Genomic DNA, 22,506 nt, shown 5'->3' with positions numbered 1-22,506 from the left:
CCAATCTACTCACACCCCCATAATTCAAGAAAAGTTGAAAGCAGATTAATTGATGGGTCCAGACAATGCCTGGATACAGCATTAAAGCAGAACAGAAAGACTGTAAAGTTCAGATCATTTGAATTAATTGGACCCAGGGTCAGAACATCTTAGATGGGAGGGTTGGGAAAAGAACAGGCTTCCTGGAAAAGTGGGAAAGGTCCTTGAAAAGAGAAGTACAGTACACATGCCTGCAGTTACTTTTTTATAGTATCTGATAATGTTCTTTGAAAGCTGATGTAACGTAATTCTAACAATACATAAACATGTGTTGCCATATCAAGAACTTAAAGTTCTTATAATTTAGTAACCGTCAAGTTTTAACACAAGCTTTAACTTTGCTAATGCCTCATTCATTATGTTTCTTAGTGCTGTGTGAGTGACAAGGGTACGAGAAGGGGGAGGGGGGGCTGGCGTGGATGTCGGATGGAGGCCAGCAGAACAAAAGAAAAATGTTGGCAGTGAAAGATTGATGTGATTTTCATATGAAATCCTTAAAATTATAAGCACACTTTCACTCTACCAAAATATACTGTTCAAAGCACAATTTTAGCATGAACTCTATCTGACTTTTTCACCTGCTCTCTCCTGCTCCCTCCCACTGCAAAACAATCTCAGATCTGTCAAAAATAGTAAAAATAGAGAAGTGTAAACTGTAGAGCAGCACTTGGGGGAACATAAAGGTAAAGTTTCGGTTTCATTGCAGAGGGCATTACCTTAAAAAGAAAAGATAAAAATGTAACAGACTTTTAATGTTTGAAGAACTGACACTTCACAACAGACATCACATTAATTCGTTCAAAAGAGGTGGTCACAACCTCCAGCCGTCAAAAAATGTAAAAATCTGAAATAATGAATTCTGTGTTATTGGAGTACATTATCTGTGTACAGGGTGGTATTACAATGTCTGTTTCATCTCTGATCACAAAGAGCATCATTGCCAGTTGGGAGTGTTCTCAGGCGTGCAGTTCCCAATTTAAAATAAATGTGTCTAGCTATGTTTTCGACAAATTTACAAGATGTGTCTTGTCCTGTCAAAAACAGATATGGGGTCCTGAAACACCTGCCAGAATCAAAAAGTTTTCACAGTTGCATATTTCATCCATTATTGTAAAACAAAAACAAAAATATGGGTCCAATTGTATATAAAACCGTGAGAATAAAAAATGTTTTCCAGGCGACTAAACCAGGATAACGACAGTATAGATGGCAGGAGATTAACCAAGGAAACACAGTAATATGTGCACAAATGTAGTCTATTTTCTATCGCTCAGCTAAATTAAGTATCTAAAGTCCTCTCTGGTCTGTTTGAACTGGATGATAAGTGTTTTCCCATGGCGGCACTGCTATTTTGGGGGTCGCTGGCTAAAAAGTTTAGGACCTTAAATCCACTTCCAAATTGGAGCAGAAACAGAAATGCAGTTTGAGTGGCATTTATATATCCCTTTGAAGACAGTCGTGAAAACTCAACTAACAATGTTCAAAGAAATTCCACTGTGTTGATTTAATTAGAATAATCAGACTTTCATCTTTGCTTGGAGGAAATATGCTTAAGATACTTGTACAGCAAAACAATTCTCCAAATCCACCATTTTGCAGTAACAATGCCACAAATTGTACATTCAGTCGAATTTATCAACAGGCAATACTCAACTAGAGGGATGCAAGAGGCTTTGACACATGAGGAATGTTTTTACATTTCTGCGGCTCCTAAACTGTTGCTTTATGAAGCTTTATCTGTTACTATGAGAAATGTGTTGACTGAGAATGACCAGAGCTGATGAAGTTGAATAAAATCCCTGCTTACCTTTGGACTGATGGTTACAGCCAATTAGCTTTCAATACCTGATAAACATGGGCCTGCATTTCTTTAAATGGTTCATGTGCTCAGTCAGTTTTTATCAGTATCACATTCGCTCTGACCTGATACTCTCAGAGAGTGTCACTGTTTTTAGACCACACACATACACACGGACTAACACACACAGACTCAAACACAGACACATACACATACACACACCGTAGTGTAGACCCTTAATGAACAATTACAAATAAGAGGCTGGGCTTTTAGTGCTAATGTGACCAAGGTAAGGCAATCTGATACCTTCAGCCTGATAACATTTTGTGTCCATGTATGTGTGTGTTTGTCTGTGTGCATGGATGTATGTGTGTGGTCTGATAACAGCCTCTTGCTGAAAAACAATAACATCAGAAAAGAAAGACCAGCTGCTTTGAAGACTAGCGTAAACAAAGACATTGCTGATAATTTTCAGAAGAAAGAAATATGAATTAGCTCCAATTCTAAAACCTGAAGTAACTAAAATAGATTCTAAAACTCATTTAGGTTTACTTGAAAATGAAGAGGTGTAGTCAGAACACAGCATTAAATTAAATAATATAAATAATTAAAAAAGAGGAAGGAGGGATACAAAGAAAATGTTGACCATTGTGAAAATGCAAAAGATTCTGTACTGGCAAACCCGATGTATGGTGCTGATGAAAACACCAAAAACAATGAGGCCAAGAGGTAGAGGAGTCTATCAGAAAGACCTGGGTGAACCAGAGTCAACCTAACACAATAAGAGAGAATATTGATCTGAGGTGAGCCTGAGAGGCTGCTGCTGGACTGAGGCTCATGGCTTCCAAATCAAATCAATGTGATTGAGTTATGAGCATAAAAGGTAGAAAGCTGCTTAATGCAGCATCTGAGAGTAGGACTGGTTATCATCACTGTTCACTCACACAGTCCAGTTGTTTAAGGGCGTAAATATTTGGATACATCCAATGATTGTCGTTATAGTTGTGGTAAGATGATGAAAAGCACCCCACTATTCTGATCTTGTTAGTTTTTTCAGCCACAAATATTTCCTCTCCAGCTAACACTTTTTCTTGTTGAGGTTAATTTCTTTATAGGTCATTTTTATTTATTTGTTAAAGAGCAAAAAGCTGGGATCAAGAGCTACAAGCAGCTCGCTTATTACCCCTGACTGTCTTCAGATGGCTGACAAACAAAAACTGTTGCTGCCCTCTTCAGGAAATCAGAATGTATGACCACGAGTCAACTATCATTTGTACAGGAGCTACAATAACCTATAAGGACCTTTTCTTTGGCTCTTCCTGAACTTAAAGTATATTTGAACTTTGTGGATTTATGTAAACACATGTGACCACTGTGACAGTGCAGTTCACAATTTTATACTCACCATTTCTAACTTGCAACAGATTTTTATATGAACAAGATAGTAGTTCAACAAACCTCAAAAGGTAAAAAGTATTAGTAAGCTAATATGTAAGAAATACTAATTAACAAGAATGATATTTTAGTGGGGATTTTAGAAATAATTGTAGTGCAAAAGTCCCAGCTACACAAGGACATGACTGTTAAGCTAAATCATTTTTTTTCCCACAGTTTGCAGTCAAAATCATTGATCGACGTGCTTTGACACATGAAAGCGAGCTAATGTTATATCATTCTGCAAAAAGGAATCTGTATATTCAATCTCAGCCTGATGACACTGTGCCAAAAAAAAAATCTGTTAGTGTCCGATTCTGTCCTGTTAACAATGTAACACAGATATGAGTCTCTGCCAAGCTGCAACCTCCGGTCTAGGAATATGAGACAATGCAGAAGTGCTAAAATCTGCCGTTTCTTGAGTGTTTGCTTGAGGCTGGCTCCAGAACTACCAGAAGTCACATACACACCAAGCCAAAAAAAGCCATTTTCAAAGCAGAAATTAACCTATTTACAGCCTGGTTCAAAAAACGTCTCCTGTCTGAGTCGCTAATTTAACTACCTGCACCCACTGTACAGGGGGTGAATTTTTTCTAACTTGGCTGTTCAGAGGATATTAAGATCCCGAGCTCCCCCAATAAGAGGCACAGCTGAGGGTCACGTGACCGACAGGCGCCCTATGGCTGTACGCAAAGCCTCTGCCACTACCAATATGGCCGCTATAGCCGATGTGCTTCATTTCCCTTTTGAGAAACAGACGGGTGACGTTGGCGAGACTACGTCCATGTTTTATACAGTCTATGGTCTCTGCCTCAGGTGTTTCTCGTTCTGCTTGGACTCTAACTTGCAGTACCTCACACTTACTGCACATTATTCTGACTTTAGTGATTTTGGCATAATCTGACCTGAACACCTAGTAAATATTTTTAGTACTCAAAGTTTATAAGCATTTCAGTGCCGCAACAAAGGACACTGGTCTTTACTGTTTTTTATATGACCAGCAGGGATACATGAAATGGATAAGATAATCCATCATTGACTCTTAACATAACATTAATCATAGTAAATCCAGTAAATCTGAAACATCATGATTGTTAATATGAATTTTTTCTCAATCTTCTGTCTACTTTTTGTGTTTAATCACCTGAAGGGTGAGTTTATGTAAGAGCCCATTCAAACAAGACTTGGATGTTACTTTGTTATTTATTATCTCTGCTAGCGACACTTACATTGGATTGTGAGTCTGTGTTCAGGATTACTTTATCATCATAGTCATCCATGTCCAGAGAAGTTGTGTCTGTCTGCAAACAAAAGGCACAACAAACATGCAGCATTCAACAGTGTGGCCATGCTTTAGTCACCAATCTGAAATCAACTGAGCAGCATGCAGCTCTCATGTTAGTGTTTAAATTGCGATGCTTTATAGCTTTTTGTTGCATGTTAATAATTCAGGGCTGAGTTACTGACACAATCAACAATCATTGTAGAAAAAAAAGGCAGAAGTCTTACCTTGTTTTTTCTCCTGCTAAACTGGAAGATACCCAATAGGCCTCTCTTTTCTGCTTTGCCCAAACTGGTGGTGCTAGAGGAGATGGAATCTGAAGACAACAAAGACGGTTAAGAAGGGGGGAGGAACAAGAAAGAAGTTTTACAGAATATTGTAAATAAAAAGTACTTTAACTGTTTCATCCAACAAGTAACAATTAACTTTGTAGAGGTTAGTTTAAATTGACCCTCATTTGTAGATGTTAGTTTATTAAATTCAGGTGATAATCAGTAGTGAAATCTTTTTGTGCATTTCTGCAGGATTTTTTAAAGCATGAATGATTCGTGTAAACATGCTTCACTTCTACAATACTAAGTGTCCTCAGCAGAGGGCACCAGAGGTCTATACTTCTTGCACACCATCCCTATCAAACTTTCAGTCAAAAAAGCATGGAAAAAAGTTATCATGAAAATGTATTGGCTTATATATAGGAAGGGAGGGGGAACAACTTAAAAATCTGGGAGTTGTATCTCCGGTTAACTGGAATGAAATAGAGGTTAGATGATCTTTAAAAAGTACATGCCCTTAATAACACAAGTATGAAAATCATGTTGTTTATCATGTTAGTGTTTAATATCATACAGGCTTTCCAATACTGTACAAAAAGCAGGGTTAATAGGAGCAAAACAGCAGCAGTTTGGGTTAGAAAGCTACACAAGGTTAAAACCAGCAACTCTAAGTAAACAAAACTTTCAAGGACTTATACCTGAGTAGTTTAGAGCAGGGGCTGAAGCCATTTTAGGCTGGAGAACTGGAAAATATCACAAGATATTGCCAAATTACATGCTTTTTATAAACAAAGGGGAGGCTGGATTTAAAAATAGAATCTTGATGACGTAAAAGAATTTAGCCATAAAAGTAACGCAATGTCCTAAATGTTCCTGCTTTTATCTTCTATGACCATAAAACACAAGGTCTCCTCTGAGATCACACCCCATGACAGGAACAATACTATAAATAGAGATGGGTGTGAGCGGTAACCATGGTAATGAGCCATAATATCCTATTTAGAAACATCATTCAGCTTCCAAAACTCAAGACTAAAGGAAAACATTGCACCTCAAAACATTTTTTTTTTCCAAGGTCCATGTTTAATACTGCTGCCTCTGTGGCTAAGATATTGATGTCCTCACATGCTTTCCATGCTGTACTGTAGAACACAATGTAAAGTTGTTTTTTACGCCCCTTGTGCTGGAATCTTGTTAATGAGCTGCTCTGTAGGTCTTATATGCTTATATGCTTATACTTGTTCTGCGACAGTGTCCCGTTTAGGCATAATTAATCTTTTCCTCCGCCTATGTTTCATCATCCAATCTGGCTAATGACGCCAACAAAGCTAAACTTTACGTTACTTAAAAAATGTATCTTCATATACTTTAGGCAAGAGTCAAGAGTCCTTTGAAGTCTGTTTGACTTTTAAACTACATGTAGAGCAACAAAACTTCCTTAAAGGTTATGCTGTAGTTATTTCCTTGTACGGTATCCAATTGAAGTTAAACAGGTCATGGCATGTATCTGCTTTATTATCAGCTTTTTTATTGTTTTATGACCTTGCTTACATAAACTTCAACAATAACACTTCAACTTAATTTAGCATAGAGCATGAACCAAAACAAGTTCAACATATTTTTGTCTCTGTTAAAAAACACTCAGCCATTTAAAAGTATCCCACCACCAAAAATGACAGAGCAGAACGTAGTGGTTGAGGTTTACCTAGACTCTGGTCGTGTACGTAGAGCTCTTTAATTCCCAGTTCAGTCAGAGATCTATCCAAAGGCAACTCGTGACGGCTGATGCTGTCCTTTAGAAGCAGGACATGTGCCGGGTCAAACTCACACTTGTCACAGATGACTGGTATCAAAGCCTGGAGTGGTACCAATGGGTTGACCCGCACCACTGCCTTCTGGCTGCCGTGGTAGTTGACCATCAAACGTACTGTTTTCTGATGCAGAGAGGAGACAGTGGTGTAAACACATCAGACATTTTTTTTCCAACAGTGGAAGAGACAAAAGGCTGTGGGAAGGAAGCCAGATTTGGTGAAGTCTGCAGGGACAGAGAGAGGTCCCTAACGATTAATAGATGTCTATGTCCTTCCTGAAGTTGGTCAGGTAGATACTGCGCCACATCAATCTGACATGCAAGGAGGATAGATATAAACCATCATACTGAACAGCAACAAATAAAAAGTCAAAAATAAACGCTGAATGGACAACTAAAAAGATACAATCATTGTCGAATCTGATGAGTAAAAAACGTGGAATGAAAAACATGTGGGATCTGGAGCAGAAAAAAAGAGGGAAAATATCTTAATGAGTAACTCCAGGTTAGACTTTGCTTGCTGACAGCAAAAGAACCACTTAATAGTCTTAAGATGATTACATATGTATGTGATCCTGGAGGTCTGTATAATGAGACCGTAAAAACTATAACACTACAAAGTGTTCTGTTGTTGGGAGGACATCAGCCTGTAAAGTGTTCTTCATTAGTAAGTGCTTTACACCAGACTCTATAAAAACTAACACCACTCAGAGGTCAAGAGTCTGAGGAATTCATGAAATGACTCTTCAGTCAGGTGGCTCTTGCATGAGCTGAAGTGTTTCAAGTTAAAGACATATGAAGTCATGTATTACTACATTAAATACAAAAAGCCTTTTAAGATGCATTTCTGCGATAAAACTCCCTGCAATGGATACCAGGAAAACTGCATTAAAACTTGAGTAGTAGACGTTTTTTTAAGTGTATCAACAGGAATGTAACTTTAAAGTTACTGTTTTTAAGAGTAAAAACTGTTGCCGAAACTATTTTGAATTTTCTTGGGACATAGATAAACAGACAGTCAGATATCCTGACAAACGAAGATGACTTGGTACTAAACACCACTATAATGAACGCATCCACTGTACTGTAAGACATGGAGTTGACTCCAAATATCAGGTCTTGTGTTTTTAGGGACAAAAACACATCAGTCCATAGAAATGCATCCCTTAGGATTCTCAGCTCACATGTGTTGAATTCTTGTTTATTAAGGAGTCTACTGCCTTTAATCAACCTAATACCTTTGCCATACTGTGTATGATTCCAATGAAGTTTTTACATAATTTCAATACAACCACTGAGACCAGAGCTGCTATGAAACTACAGGTATAACAGAAGAGCAATGACTGACAGCAGTGTCTGAAACAGTGTCAGTCTCTGGCCTGAGGCCAGGAAGAGTCAAAGGAAGAGAGAGCAGCCAGTGAGCCCTGAGAGGAGCAGAGAAATAATGCATGGTAACTAAAGGTAAGGCACTCATCAAATATTCAAACTGTAGGAGGAGAGCAGAGGAGAGGGAGAAAAAAGGGGAGAGGGGAAGAGACAAATGTTAAGTTGAAAGGACTTTAGCTGCATAAGTGAGCTGTAAAGAGATGACAACAAGAGGAAAGCAAGATATGAAGACACAGGGGCACACCCTGAGAGTGTAAACCAAGAGTGAAAGAACCACATTCAACGTCATGCTGGGCCAGTTCCATCCTTACTGGCTGCCTACCTTTGAATGGGCTCTTACAGGTTTCACTGGCCTTACTGTCTGCCAGTGGTCAGAGGTAAAAAGGTAAAAGGAGAGATTTTACAAGCAGCTATGGGTACACTCCATACAACGTGGACAGCTGTTTTTGTTACCAAGTTGTTTGTAGGTACACTAGATCTCATCATTACAACTAAACAGCTTTAAGTTGACAGTTTAAACATTTTTTTTTCTTTTTTTGTCTAATGTAAGCCCATCATTTATTTTGGCTTCACTACAGGTAAACATCAGCAGATTCTGCAGCAACCTTCAGCTGAGTTTTGAAAATAATCTAAATAAAATGAACAGAGGACACAAAAAAAGTTCAGATCAACTGATGCTGGTACTCACCTCTGGCACTTTGGGCGCTGGTCTGCGCACTACTTTCTCCTCCCACACTTTCTCCTTGATAAAGACACACGCCACGTTCAGGGAGCCCAGCAGCGCGTTGGGCTTGAACCCTAAAGTGTGGCCCTCGGACGATAGCAGCTCCAGGGTGTGCAGTGCCGGGTTCAGGTGGTAGCGGCTACACAATTCAACCAGCAGGTCCATCAGCGCTTTGCTGCAGAGGTGAGTAGGAGAGAGGGAAAGGGGGAGAGAGAAAGTGAAAGAGATGGGGGTGTGTTAGAGTTAGGAAGAAGGGAGTATGGAAGAGGAAGGGAGGCAGGAGAGTAGATAGGGTTACTCAGAATACCTGGCTTCAGCTTTGGCAAAGTGAAAAGTAATTACTGCCAACAACAATTCAGAGACACACTCACACCTGATGCAATTAGCAGAGTTAAGCGATAGCCAACTGAGTGACATACAGGATGAAATTTATACACCAGTGATCCCAGGCCTACTGTAGATTGAATACTAATGGCACTAACATGAAAATAAAAACAATATCTTGTAGCTTTGGAAGTAAAATATTCAATTCAAAAAAAGCTGTAAATCAACTAAAATAATTTTAAAAATCACTTGTGACTGAGGAGAAACTCGTACACTCTGGATTTAATTGGATCATTAGGCAGCAACTCTCAGGTAAGACAAAACATAAGGACACAGAGATAATAGAGAAACTAAAAGCAGAGGCTGTGGAGTCGGCTTTGTTGTTTTGTGTGTCTGTTTGTGTGTGTCTGTGTGTGTCTGTGTGGAGCTTCAGTTGATGAGGAGGCCCACAGTGCTACCTGTCAGTCCACGGATAAAGAAAGCAAGAGACAGTCTCCAATGTTTTCTGGGAACAGCCAGATCAGATGACAGAACTGAGAGAGATACTGCTACAAAGGGCACCATTGACAATCAGCAACACATGGTCAGTCTACAACTAAAACCACAATCTGCAATAAAGTGACCCAGTGTGTTATGTCCCACTCAAGAAAATTTAATACTGTATCATCATCAAAATCTAGTCACAGAAGTAACCATCAGGAATAAATCAGATAATCTACTTTTAATTACATGTTAAATTCTGATCCGTGTCCTCCCTGGCTCATTTAAGGTCATTCTTATACAGAGGTGTGTTGTGTAGCCCAGAGTTACTCACTGATCTGAAGTTTACAGAAATTCTAAAATGATTGCTGTGTCTGAGAAATTAAAGTTAATGAAATTGTAAATGATGCATCTAGTTGTTGTTTTTTTTTTTTTACAGTAAAGTAGTACAAAAAATATTTCTGCAGTGGTTATATTAATGTAGAAACAAGCAAAATATTGGTATAAAACCACTGCCACAGAGAGATCCCACAGTGTTACATATAACCAGGTGCTCCTGCAAAGCAAAGCACAGAGGTAGCTGAAAGACAGTTCCCAAGCAAATCAGGAAAGACACAAACGAATCAAACTCAAACTGGACCCAAAATACTTTTTTTTTCCTCTAATTGCCACAACAGTGTAGCTCAAACTTGGCCACATCTTTGAGTAAAGAAGTCTCTACTTTGTCTTTAGTTTTGGGGTTTGGTAGAGTTTCTTTTCACACAGGGATTTTCTTTTTTGATACCTGCCAGTGCCAGCCAATACAATCTTTGTAACCTTTCCTCTGATTCTTTGTATGCAGCATTACATTTAAAGCTATGGTCTATGATTTGAAGCTATGTAATTATTATTAACACAGTTTTGAGGCCGTTGTGGTCCAATGGTCCGATCTACACAATATAAAAATCAAAAAGAACGAAAAAAATCCATTCAGTACAGCAGCTGCAAAACGGCTTAATAATTGACCAATCTGAACCGCTGTTTCCCTCATTTTGGATTTGTACGTTAGTCCATCCAATCCCCTGTCTCCGCTGCTCCGCACCGTACTGCCCATGGTCCCACCTCATCCTTCCCCACCACCCCTCTCACGTCAGCTAGCTGCTCAGCTACCGAAGCGTCATGGAGCCAGAGAAGACCAAAACCAGGAAGCTGTTACTGTTACGGTCGACAGGGAAGGGAAGGAAACGAAAAAGTTTCAAGGAAAAGGCTAAGCAACGCCAGACCTGCTTCGCCGGCTAATTCATGGTTTTGATCGCGTCGGTTCAATTGAAAAAGCTACCACTGTGTGTTACAAGGAGGATGACTGTCTTGTTTGTTACATTTTCTGCCAGCCAGCTTCTTGCTCTGTCAGAGGGGGCGTGTTGTTAGGAGGCGAAGAAGAGCGATACAAGCTGGGGGGCGTGATCTTGGAACACGGAGGGGAGGGGTGAGTGAGGCTGTGTTTTTCAAATGTGTCTCATCAGCCAAACTGGGTTTCAGATCGTAGACCATAGCTTTAACATGTATGAATGCTGCGCTAAACATTACAAGTAAAATTCCTTTACTAGAGTTTACTACAGTTTTATGTCTCCCCCAGGCTTGGAAAGAGGTTTCTTTGAAAAATATAGTACAATCTTTTCAAAACCTAGGAGTTTCAGAAGTGACACAACCAAGCTAGCTATCATCACTCTATCTTAGGTTTCTTCGACAGACTGTTACACAATGTTTAACCATGTATGTAGACAATAGAAAGCTGTCTGATACCAAGGTCACAAGTTATCTTCGTGGTAAGATATCCATCTTCACAGGAAGTATCCTACAACACAGCTAAAACAATGATAAGAGGTTTTACATTCATTTCTCAAAGATAATGTTCCCATCTTCAGATAATGAAAAGGTTGTAGTTCCTAACCTCAGGTTGAATTTATCTGTTGTTGTGTGTGAAGTTTTTAATTATGTGAACTAAAGGCACAGCTAAAGCTAAAACATAACACACTAGGGGTGTCCGATCCAAAACACTGATAGGTATAGGTGCCCGATATGGGTATTTTTGGAGGATCAGATAGTATCACATTTCGTTACATGATCAGGTCTGATCCAGTTTTTACACGTTTTCAGCACTGTCATGCTTTACGGCTGCTGTAAATCGAACCACGTTGCAAACATGTCTCCTGTGTGGGACAACTTCTCTTTGGAAAGCAATGATAGTAAAACAGCTTCGTGCTACATTTGTAAAGTAAGTATTCCTCAAGGAGGCACCAACAGAGCTCACTTTAATACAAAATATATGATTTGTTATTTAAAATGTAATCACCCAACAGAGTACAGGGTTTATCAGAGAATGGCAATGGTATCGGATTGGTGTCAAATCGGTATCTGCAAAACACATCATGAAAAAATCGAATCTGATTGGAAGTCAAAAAAACTGTATCTGGACATCCCTATAGCACACCACATGATCATTTGTCTAGACACATCCAAAAAAGACATCAGACACATAATAAACACCACCAAAATTATATTTATATCCTGTCAGTTAGATAAAACTCCTATGTTCCTTCTGTTAAAAGAACGTCATGTTGTTCTGTGCTTGGGAGGAATCCTGATGTCCTGAGAACCTCATTAGGGACAGGGATCATTAGCAGGTCAGCCTCCATCTATCAGCTCACTGAGACAAAGCATATGCTGAGACTGGGAATGAGACCCCTTTACAAGGCCTCCCTGGCACAGCAACCCAAACAGACGCAACAAACAGGTCTCATTCTGTGTGTCTGGTGACTGGCAAATGAGGTCGGAACATAGAATCAAATTGATGAGATAAGCAGTAGCCTTCATGTACACATGTATGCACAGAAAGAAACGCATAAAAGGGAGACATTAATTAGACTGCAGATATATTTTACAACAAAATCCCACATGAAAATAAACACAGTGCTATCCTGATACTCCCAGAAACGTGTGCATGTTGAATTACCTGCCATCCTCAGTTACAAAGGTCTGATATCCCTGTGGCAGAGTCAGCTGTATATCCACAGAAGGCCTCAGCATGTTTTCCTTGGCTTCCACACCCGATGTCCCTCCCCCATCAGGTACAGTGTTTCTGAAGATGTGGCGTGGGGCAGGCTGAGGGGCCTGTGGCGGCGGAGGTGGGGCACGCGCCTTCATTCTTCTCCTGGAAGATAACAATCAAAAAGATATGCAGAGGCGGAAATTACAGTGGTTGTTATTTGTTTGATTCCTAGATTGCTCAAAAGATGTGTCCAATGGCTAGGCACTGGTTTCACATGTTGTGTAGCAGTGTCACTCTGTCACTCAAATTAGTGATATAATTCATTGATGTAACTGATGAAGTCAACAGTTGACTGCTTTAAAATTTTATTTTTGATATTATTTTATACATTCCATAAACTTCAAAAACTATATTAAAACAAATCATTAATATTTTTGTAATTTTGGTTCCTTTAAATCATATTTGTGGTTTAATCTCCGTCTTACATGTCCCAGCCATTTCATCAGAGCAGCCTCAGTGAGGATGTCTTTTTTTGTGTGTGTCTGCTTCTGTTTGTGACAGTCTTTTCTCTTCGATTGGATTACATAACCGTCCACTGATATGCTAAAGAGCCTCAAAGTTGCTGGGATGACCCAGCCCTGATTAGCTGCTTATTCCATCTGTTTCTGACACTCCTCATGTCAATAACATTCAGCTTCTATGATGACAAACTTTTCTGATAATCTTCCCTGGGATTCATACTCATAATTTTATAATGCTCTTCATCTTCCAACAACAAGTCCTATTCCATGTATGGAGAGATTACTAAAATATCAACTCACTTAGCATTAATGACCTGAGAAGATCCGAGGCGGTCATGTGTTTTTTTAAGTAATGAAACCATCTGATAAAATTGTGTTTCGGCAGTGTAGGTTCAAAAAGCTATTCAAAGCGGTAACATTTGGGTCCACAGGGTATTTGGTTCAGGTGTTTTTTGTTCATTTTTACATGTGTTGACAGCAACTCTATGAAAAACATAGATGGACGATAAGAATATAAGCCATGTTTAAAGCACAGCTCCTGTTGTCAGGGTTGGAGCAGATGTCAATGACATGCTGGCGACGAGATGCTGCTGTCTGCACATTTGACCTCGGCTCAACATAAACTGTCCTTAGACAGGCAGAGACAGCTGATAAGACAGAAATCAAACACTTCAGTCTCTGAAAAATGACAAATAGCCTTTCTATGCCACATATGTCAGCACCAATTCTCTCCCTTTCCTCACAGCACAAATATTAACCTTAGATAACAACAAAGGAAACATCCCACTCACGTATAAAAAAAACCCCAGTCCCTTTGTTGGTTAAGTGTTCCAAAAAGGAGAACGTTTACAAATCCAGTTCCGAGGTTCAGGCACCGGCTCAGAGACAATGTTGGAGTTACATTCAGTGGTGAGTAGTCCGTATCTTTGGAGGTACTCCTGCCCAGAGCAGAGCAGAAAAACACCACGAAGGAAGAAATGCACGTGAACATAGCTCAGTGAGCGGACTCTAACCTGCCTGAAGTTAACCATTAACAGCTGAGTGGGATATCAACTAACTCTCACCCACAGAATCCATAGTGTCATTGGCTCATACAATACTTAAGTGTTTTCTAATGGACACATTATGGGAGTGCCAGGCTCCTTTAAGACTGACAGCATTATATATACGATATGAGTAACTGGAACATGAGTTATAAAGGAGGAAGGAGTCTAATTAGTGGAGATAAAATGAATGACTCATTGCTGCCAGGTGCTCCTTCTTTATTTACATGAAAAAAACATTAATTCCCTAAAGACAGAGAACAGAAAACAGCAGCTCAGAAACTTTTAAATGTGAGATTTTTTCTGTGCTTTTCAAGGTAAACAGAACCGAGCTCTGTGGAGCTGTGGGACTGGGCCCAGGCCAGGCTGAACACAGTCAGCCAGTATCCGTCCCTCTCACTCTCTCTTGCGTTCCCTCTCTCCAACACACACAAAGGTTCCTTTAGGAGAAGCCTCTTCTCCCACAGAGAGTGAATGGGTGAGCCCAGACGCAGAAAGAGAGAGTGAGAGAGTAAGGAAGAGCAGGAAACCCTGCTCCGGCACAGGAGGGTGGTAAGTGCTGAGCTGCAGCAGGACTGAGTTACAAATGGGCACACACATACAACACACACAAACACACAAACACACACACACCAAAGGTTACTAATGGACCTTTCAGAACCACTCTGTCTTTTTCACTTGGCTAAACAGCATTGAAAAGGAGATATTTCTTTCAGTATCCTCCTTAAAATGTGTTCTTTAATCAGGAGCGTTTTTGATTGGACCTGAGGAGCTTACAACCAAACAAAAGGTTATAAAGATTTTGAAAGTGGAAATCAAAAAGCAAACAACATGAAATTCCTTGCAAATTGCCAAAGACACCACTGACGTCAGTGGTCTGTGGTAAAACCAGCCAAGACAACGCGAGCACCCATGGGTGGTAAAGAAAGTGAGTATGGTGATACTCACAGTGAGGCTGAGGTTAGAAGAGATTATGATACAAAGGAGACCTCGGCTAAATCTGATAAACTGAAAAAAGTAGAAATAGCAAAAGAGTGGGTTCTATCACACTGCAAAAAATGAAATATTATCAAGTGTTTTTGTCTCATTCAAAGTAAAATTTGTCTTGTTATACTTGAGCCACTTTTAACCAGTCAGTCCAGAAAAAATGTCTGATTTCAAGATATTTAAAGACAAAAATGAGGTCTGAATTGCTTGTAATAAGTAAAAAAAAAATCTGCCAATAAAACTGGAAAAAATTGCTCGAAACTAGAATAATGTCTTAATACAAGTAACTTTTTTTCCAGCAGATTTTATTACTTGTTACTGGTAATTCAGACCTTATTTTTGTCTTTAAATATCTTGAAATCAGATATTTTTCTGGACTAGTCAGGTAACGCTGGCTCATATTAAGTCAAAAAAAAAAAGACATTTCTACTAAAAATAATACAAAAACACTTCATAAGATGTCATTTTTTTGCAGTGCAAATACTTTGTAAGGAGCGAGAACTTGATCAGCCGTCTGGTTACAGTGGTGGTTGTGAATAAATAAATGGAAAATGTGTAATACTGAAGGGTGAAAGCACAAAAACTTAAGTCTTTACAAAGTTTGTCCTGGCCTCAGTGTGTGTGTGTGTGTGTGTGTGTGTGTGTGTGTGTGTGTGTGTGTGTGTGTGTGTGTGTGTGTGTGTGTGTGTGTGTGTGTGTGTGTGTGTGTGTGTGTGTATGTGTGTGTGTGTGGTTGGGGGGGGTGTACTGTATTTTACAATGAGCATGTGTATCAGGCTACCTCCTACCTGACCCAAATACAACCCTGCGCTCCAGCTTCTGTGTGCCTGTGGTTGTGGTTTTACACAGATACAGATCAGGGGAAGCTGGGAAGAGACTGGGAACAAAAAGATGGAACATGCAAAAGGTGTCAAATCCAGATCACTGCCAACACAGCAGCACCTTACGTGTATAGCTCAGGTGCATAAACGTCACAGCCAGATGACTGTTGTTAGCTGAGAAGTTAAATTACATAATGCCGACCAGGAACACTGGAGTTTTTGAGTTTTTGTAGGAAAGAAGAAGCTGTCAGTGACTTTATTTGTCAAACTGTGGAAACTAAAAACTCCCTACTCAGCAAGGACTTATTAAAATAATGGAATATATGAGTCTGCTCCATACCAGGCTCCATCAGTCTCCACTTCTTAATGGCTTGCTTTTCAGCCTGAAGCATTTTTTCTGATCCTGTTTGTGCCTTAAAAATTTAGACATTACACGCTGAATTTTGAACTTTTATTTAATTTAGCTCCCTTAACTCCATCATAGCTCCAGTCAGCAATTCAAATGAGTTAAAAATAATCCATCAGTCTGCTCTGCCCACAATAAAATGGTACAAAAGGCTATAAATAGGGCTGCATGAGAAAAACAGAGACAGACAGACCGGGCTACTCTAAACAACTAAGTCTGAAGTCTGTGAGCAAGAGAAGCTATGAATTAAGACAGCAGACAGATCAACATACAGTCATGAAGTCAGGGAGAAAGACAGTCCAATATAGACAGACAGAGACATGGACGTCCAGGCTGACAATAGGATCAGTAAAACAATGAGCCACTATCCTCTAATGAAGACAGCCGCCTGGGAATGGAGCAGATTGATTGGCCGACTGCTGACTGACCTGGAATTACTTTGACAAACTTTTTGCATTGTGGGAAAACAAATAATGAGTAACACTAAAACTCTGTGCCATATTATAAAGTCTGGTTGAACAGACAAGTGTCACAACTTAGATCTTCTGTTTAACTTCCACAATGTGATGTAATTTTTCCTCTGACAAGGAAAGAAAAAAACTACCCACGGCTGGATGTCCTCACAACCCACACAAAAGCGTGCCACAATAAGCTCAGAGCTCAGAAAAGCCTGCAGTTTCAGATCTAATCAGTCTTGGCCAACAGATTTCAACAGAATGAGAAAATAATAAAAACGTAGTCATGTGAAACTCAGCTAAGGATCTGACATACTTGAAAACATGCAGATGATTCTGTTTTTAGATTGAAAAACACTATTTTACCCCGTCCATGTGAGCTGGGATCAAAACGATGAAATGTGAAAAAATGAAATGAAATATACTGAACCAATTTGCTTTGTAACTTTTAAAAGTGCAAATTCACTGAAAATAAGACTGCATCATGGAAGAATTCACAACTCCAAACTCTTTGAACTGTAAATCTCACCATTCCTAACATTTTTAAGACATGAGAGACCCTCCCACTGCTTACGTATAAGTTCATCAAAGTGTATCAGAGTCTGCACTTGTCTGTGTGCACACTTGAGTTTTAACCTCCTGTTGTTCATTGGACTGAGTGCAAAAGCTGAACATCCTGGACCCTAAGCCACTTACACACACTCACAAACACCACCCTGCTATGTAGTCAGCATACCCACTTGATGTCATGGTGTCTCCATGGAAACCTATATTTACACCACTTGACTGGGGAAGAGTGTGGCCTCCAGTTTAGCAGCAGCTGTGGGTTTTAGGTGCTAACACACAAAAGCTGAGTGACCCAGAGAAAAGAGACAGAAATGAGCAGCACGGCTGTTAGAGAGTTTCTGATTTGAGTGAGTATTGGAGACATATGAGCTGGAGAAGCATGTGTTTGCAGTTGCCAGGCACACAGCCTCATAGCTCAGCATATGCCTCGATGCTCATGTTACAGCCATGTGGTTCAAAACCACACCCCGAACTACTGTGAGAAAACTGGCTCATTGACAATGTCAGGGACTCTGTTTTCACATACCTGAAATAGCTGCCCACTTCGCTACAAATACTAGCATACCATCAAAGTACAGTAAAGTTTGGAACATGAATAAAGACGGATTGATGGAGCGTTTAATGACAGGGATGGTAGAGGGTGCAAGATCCCAATCACACTGAAAATCACCCATTCAGAACTACTCAAAGATATAAAGATAAGCTCATGTATAGATTTTGACAGGTATCTAAACAGTTTTGACACACTAAAAGCATTACTCTTGAAAAAAAACTATTCCGCTCCTTTTTCAGACTAAATTCCTCAGTCAGTGCACAAAAAAGCTCAAATCAATGATTTGCTGCATACTGCTCCACCTCACTCAATGGTATGTGGCCAAAGGGTCAAACCACCTCTTAAGGTATGTGTCACTACCAGTAACTCTCTCAACCTACCTTATCAACAACATGTCAAGATACCAGAAACTATCACCAACTATTAAAAGAGTTCGCAGGAGAACTATACAGCCTGTGTCATCGAGTACTAATAGAAAAGGTCAGTGTAAGGAGGAGATCAAAGACTCCAACCCAAGTCATCACTGACAGAAATTTCATGTAGTTAGATTTAATTTGTATGCAACAGTAAACACAGACTCTGTATTAAACGAGAACTCACATGAAAGGTACAGTTTGGCTTATTTGAGTTTGAGTTGTTCATATTTATTTTATATGAAGGCCCGACCTGCTGGTCTAGAAGTTGTTCATTGGATTTAATGTAATCCGGTTTACTTGATTATCTAGGGACAACCTCCAACCCCTGTAGCAACAACGAGCAGAAGCTGAGCTTAGTCTGATGAACAGGAGTCGAGAGGCAGTAAAAGTACAATAATGACCCAAGGGGGGTAAAAAGACAACACCACAGGTGCTAAATGAAACGTTGCTCATTGGGATCAATTAGGTTGCTCAGACTACTTACAGTTACTCATAGGGCTTTTGTTCAGGGTGTATTGCAGCGACCCGACGGTAAAGTCTGGACCAGTAATCCTGCAGTGTCTGTTTCATGCCTACTTACAGGAGAGAAATCCACTTTGTGTAATAGCACCCCACCCTACGCTATCCTCCTCTGTCCTCTCCTCTCCTGACGTGACACATCATCACAGTCATCCTGTCCTCTTGTGAGCAGTGACAAAGTGCCACACCAGACATGTTCCAAGACAACAATAATTATACAAATTTAGAAGCAGGAAACCAACAACTAACACCTACCTCTCTTTTAGACCAGCTGGAAAATAACATCCATGTCTTTCCAAAGGCAAGCTGAGTCAATTTCATGTGGTGGGCGCTCCTTTAGACCTTTGGTCATAACGTTCTTTTCTAAGCAGCTCAGCTCTTTAACTTGCTTATCTAGTCAGTCTATGACAGAGGAAGCTTTATGGATCAATAAAGACTACATTTTTAGATTTTATTCCCTGCATTACAAGCTCATGATACTTTCTGCTTTCAAGCGGTACTATTTGTACTTTTACAGCCCAGATTGTTCACCTGATAGTTTGACTAGTTTATTAAACCTCCAACACTTTAAAAAAACTCCAAAGCTGACTCTGAAAGTTATAATTAATAATACTCATCTCATTAACATAATTCATTTAAAGTGAATTAATGTAAGATATTTAAAGAATACCACAGAGTGAACAGAGAGGAGTGATTAAAGACAAGGACAGTGATCAAAACCCAAGATGCAAAAGGGTTACAATTAAAGTAAGTCCCAAAAATGCAGGTAGAAAAATTGCTCTACATCTCAATATTATTCACAACTGGAAAAGCACTCAGACAGCGCAGACCTACGCCAAGCATATTGTGATTTTCACGCAACACTTAAGTCCTACATAAGTTTTATATTCCCTTTCAGCAAACTGTCTGCTATAATTTGGTGTTAGTTGCAGGTTTGTACGATAACTTCTTACCTGACAGTATTGAAAATTATGATGACCCAGTACATATTTCACATTTCAGATCTTAGTATCCAGATATTTTCCAGGATTTGGATCGTACTTTTACATCTGTCAGAAATTATCGTGACCTTGTCTTATCTTGTTTTGCAAAGCAATCTGACCATTTGTTGTGGAGTTACACACGTATGGTGAAAACGGCCCTATTTCACTATGATAAAGAATCCTTTAAAAAAAATCCTAGATCCAGGCGGTGATCTGGATCACCTCCAAAATGTAATCACTTCTTCCTTGTCCCATTTTGAACATTTCCTGAAAATTTCATCAAGATTTGTTTGTAACTTTTTGAGTTGTGTTGGTCACAGACAGACAAACTCTCCCAAAAACGTAACCTCCTTGGCGAAGGTAATTAATTCCAAAACATCAGATGATAAAATCACTTTTTGGTGTAATTACAGTTTTTAATAGTTGCATCATGAGAGTTGAGCATGGTGCACCAGCTGCAGTAAACACACTTTTGTGGGTGGTAAACAGGCCCACAGCAAAGGAGGAAGAGGAATACACAAGAAAGGAAAGGAGGGATCACCAAGGCTGGAACAAGGGATGGATGAAGAAAGCTCAGGTGGCAGAGAGACCCATGTGGCTGCAGAGCAACAAGACAGGGAATAGAAAAGGGTAGATGGGTGGGGCCTAACTGTAGAGGAGGGAGAGAAGGAATGTAGATGCTGAACAGCAGGAAGTGATAATTAGTCCGTTCCCTATTCCCTAAGCTGCTTGTCCAATTAGACAGAGAGAGGGAAAGAGAGGAAAACACTTCACTTAGGATGTTGTGCAGATTTAAAATCAGTCGGCTAAATCAGTAAAGAATTACTTGTTGGTTAATTTTATTTACTGACTACATTTTAACATAAAAACTCTTAAAGAAAGCCATAACTTTAAAGTATGTGTCCCCAACTGGCAGCCTTTATTATTAAATCACTACTAATCAACTACACTGTAGCGCTGAATAGATGAATTCTGTAGGTATGCACTTCACCACCTCAGCCTTATCGGGAGGGGATTTTGCTCCTGAGGCACATCACTTGATAAAAGAAGAGTCCGTCCAGTCTGTGGACACACACATGCAACCCGTCTGTCCTCCTCTCTGACAAACCCACATACCACAGAGACTAACATATGACTACAGCCTTCCAGAAATAAATCCAAGCAGCCCATAACAGCTGCAGGGCAGCAGTACAGTCAGATACAGCCTCTTAAAGTGGAGCGGGCACACTTTGTTGTTTAAGAGCTGATTTCTCTCACCAGGTTGGAACACAGCACAAGGTAGTTAGGATAACAGGGCCTAAAGAGCATAACACTCCATAAACAGAATTTTTCTACAGGGCTGTGGCTTTTCACTACATTCAACTTTTTTTCCTCCTAATTTTCTACTATGTTAACCTGCTTGCTGCACTCTGTGTGTTTACGCTAGCCTGATGCTAGCAGCCCTGCCTCCCCCAGGAGACAAAGATTTGATGACTGACAAGAGGATTCACTCTGATCATTCCACTATGGAACAAACGCGCCCAGGTGCTGAGAGCGATGCACAGAGTGAACCCTCTTGGAGGCTAGAGATAAGGAAAACAAACACATGGGGATATATATAGTGAGGCTGGCATAATTATCAAGTTTATTTCCTGTATCGTACGATTAATTGATTTATTGACTATTGCCCCAGGCCTATAGCTGACAAACTCCAACTTGGAACATTACCCACGGTAAGCACAGCTGAACTGCTATAAAGCCTGTAAGCTACATCAAATGTGATTAAGGGAAGCACTTAAAGCATTTATCTTTGTGTTGTGTCAAAGTTCAATCTTGAGTACTACAATAAACTACAAACATTACATTCACCAGTTGATGGCTGCTGCTGTATATTTCCACTGTAATGAGAAATCATAACAGAGCAAAGGTTTATGTTCAGTGTGCGCTGTGGTGAAGCTTCTATCCTTGCAGAACAAGCTGGAAGCTCTACATCCACACCCTTTCTATTTAAAACTACTGCATGTAAAATGGATGCAGATATTACCAGACACATACTGAACCCCTGCCAGCTACACATAGCCTCAAACACTCTCTCACTTACTGGCCTATCTCAGTTTTCATAGGAGTTATATTTAACCCATTATAAAAATAACCCTCAAATCTCCAGATGTGACCACACACACTGAAAGATGTTCCACTTTACTTTAAGTAAATACAGTACAAGCCTCAAGTAAGGGAGAAAAAAGACAGGGAACACCCTTAGTCAGCAGTGCTGAGCTGGTGGCTGACCACATGAACCTTAAACCTCTGTGTAAAGAAGACTTTGTGAAGGATGTTCAGAGTGTGGAGCTTTTGTCTGCACCCAGTTCATGATATCCAACTGTTTCAATACAAATTATTTCAAGTGTAAATCTTCTATTCTGAATTCGAAGCATACATTGTGAATACTTTAACAAACTGTACAGACTGACAGACACACATGGCAGTCAAATACTGTGCAAAAGTTGACACTGACATTCTAGTCCAGTGGGCACAGTTTCAAATTTAAGTGCATGTACAGTACAGCTGGCAAACTGTGTCAATGGCTCTTTATAAACAGTAGTGTGACAGTACGTAAAGACAGCTGGTAGCCAACAGGAAACCAACAGTTATTTGTAATCCTGGTCTATATTTCTATTT

The 22,506-nt window shown here is 39.8% G+C and overlaps 1 protein-coding gene across 4 annotated transcripts in view; it reads right to left on the bottom strand.

Moving 5' to 3' along the window:
* The window catches only part of cobl (cordon-bleu WH2 repeat protein), a 57,854-nt gene that overhangs the window by 30,829 nt on the left and 4,519 nt on the right, over window positions 1-22,506 (bottom strand). For 2 of the 4 annotated variants that reach the window (XM_074683534.1, XM_074683537.1), the window contains exons 3-8: window positions 12,542-12,739; window positions 8,710-8,920; window positions 6,531-6,759; window positions 5,524-5,568; window positions 4,781-4,869; window positions 4,501-4,572 (exon numbers count right to left, since the gene is read on the bottom strand). In XM_074683534.1, coding sequence (XP_074539635.1) covers window positions 4,501-4,572; window positions 4,781-4,869; window positions 5,524-5,568; window positions 6,531-6,759; window positions 8,710-8,920; window positions 12,542-12,739 — 844 coding nt within the window. Of the gene's footprint in view, window positions 1-4,500; window positions 4,573-4,780; window positions 4,870-5,523; window positions 5,569-6,530; window positions 6,760-8,709; window positions 8,921-12,541; window positions 12,740-13,889; window positions 14,017-22,506 lie in introns of those variants that run through there. The other 2 variants (XM_074683535.1, XM_074683536.1) reach the window with 2 other exon arrangements.

The sequence above is a fragment of the Halichoeres trimaculatus genome, unplaced genomic scaffold, assembly GCF_033239565.1.
Source record: "Halichoeres trimaculatus isolate MK-OKI-2021-1 unplaced genomic scaffold, fHalTri1.1 fHalTri1_scaffold_12, whole genome shotgun sequence".
NCBI classification, from domain to species: Eukaryota; Metazoa; Chordata; class Actinopteri; order Labriformes; family Labridae; genus Halichoeres; species Halichoeres trimaculatus.
This window is presented reverse-complemented; position numbering and strand designations above follow the sequence as displayed.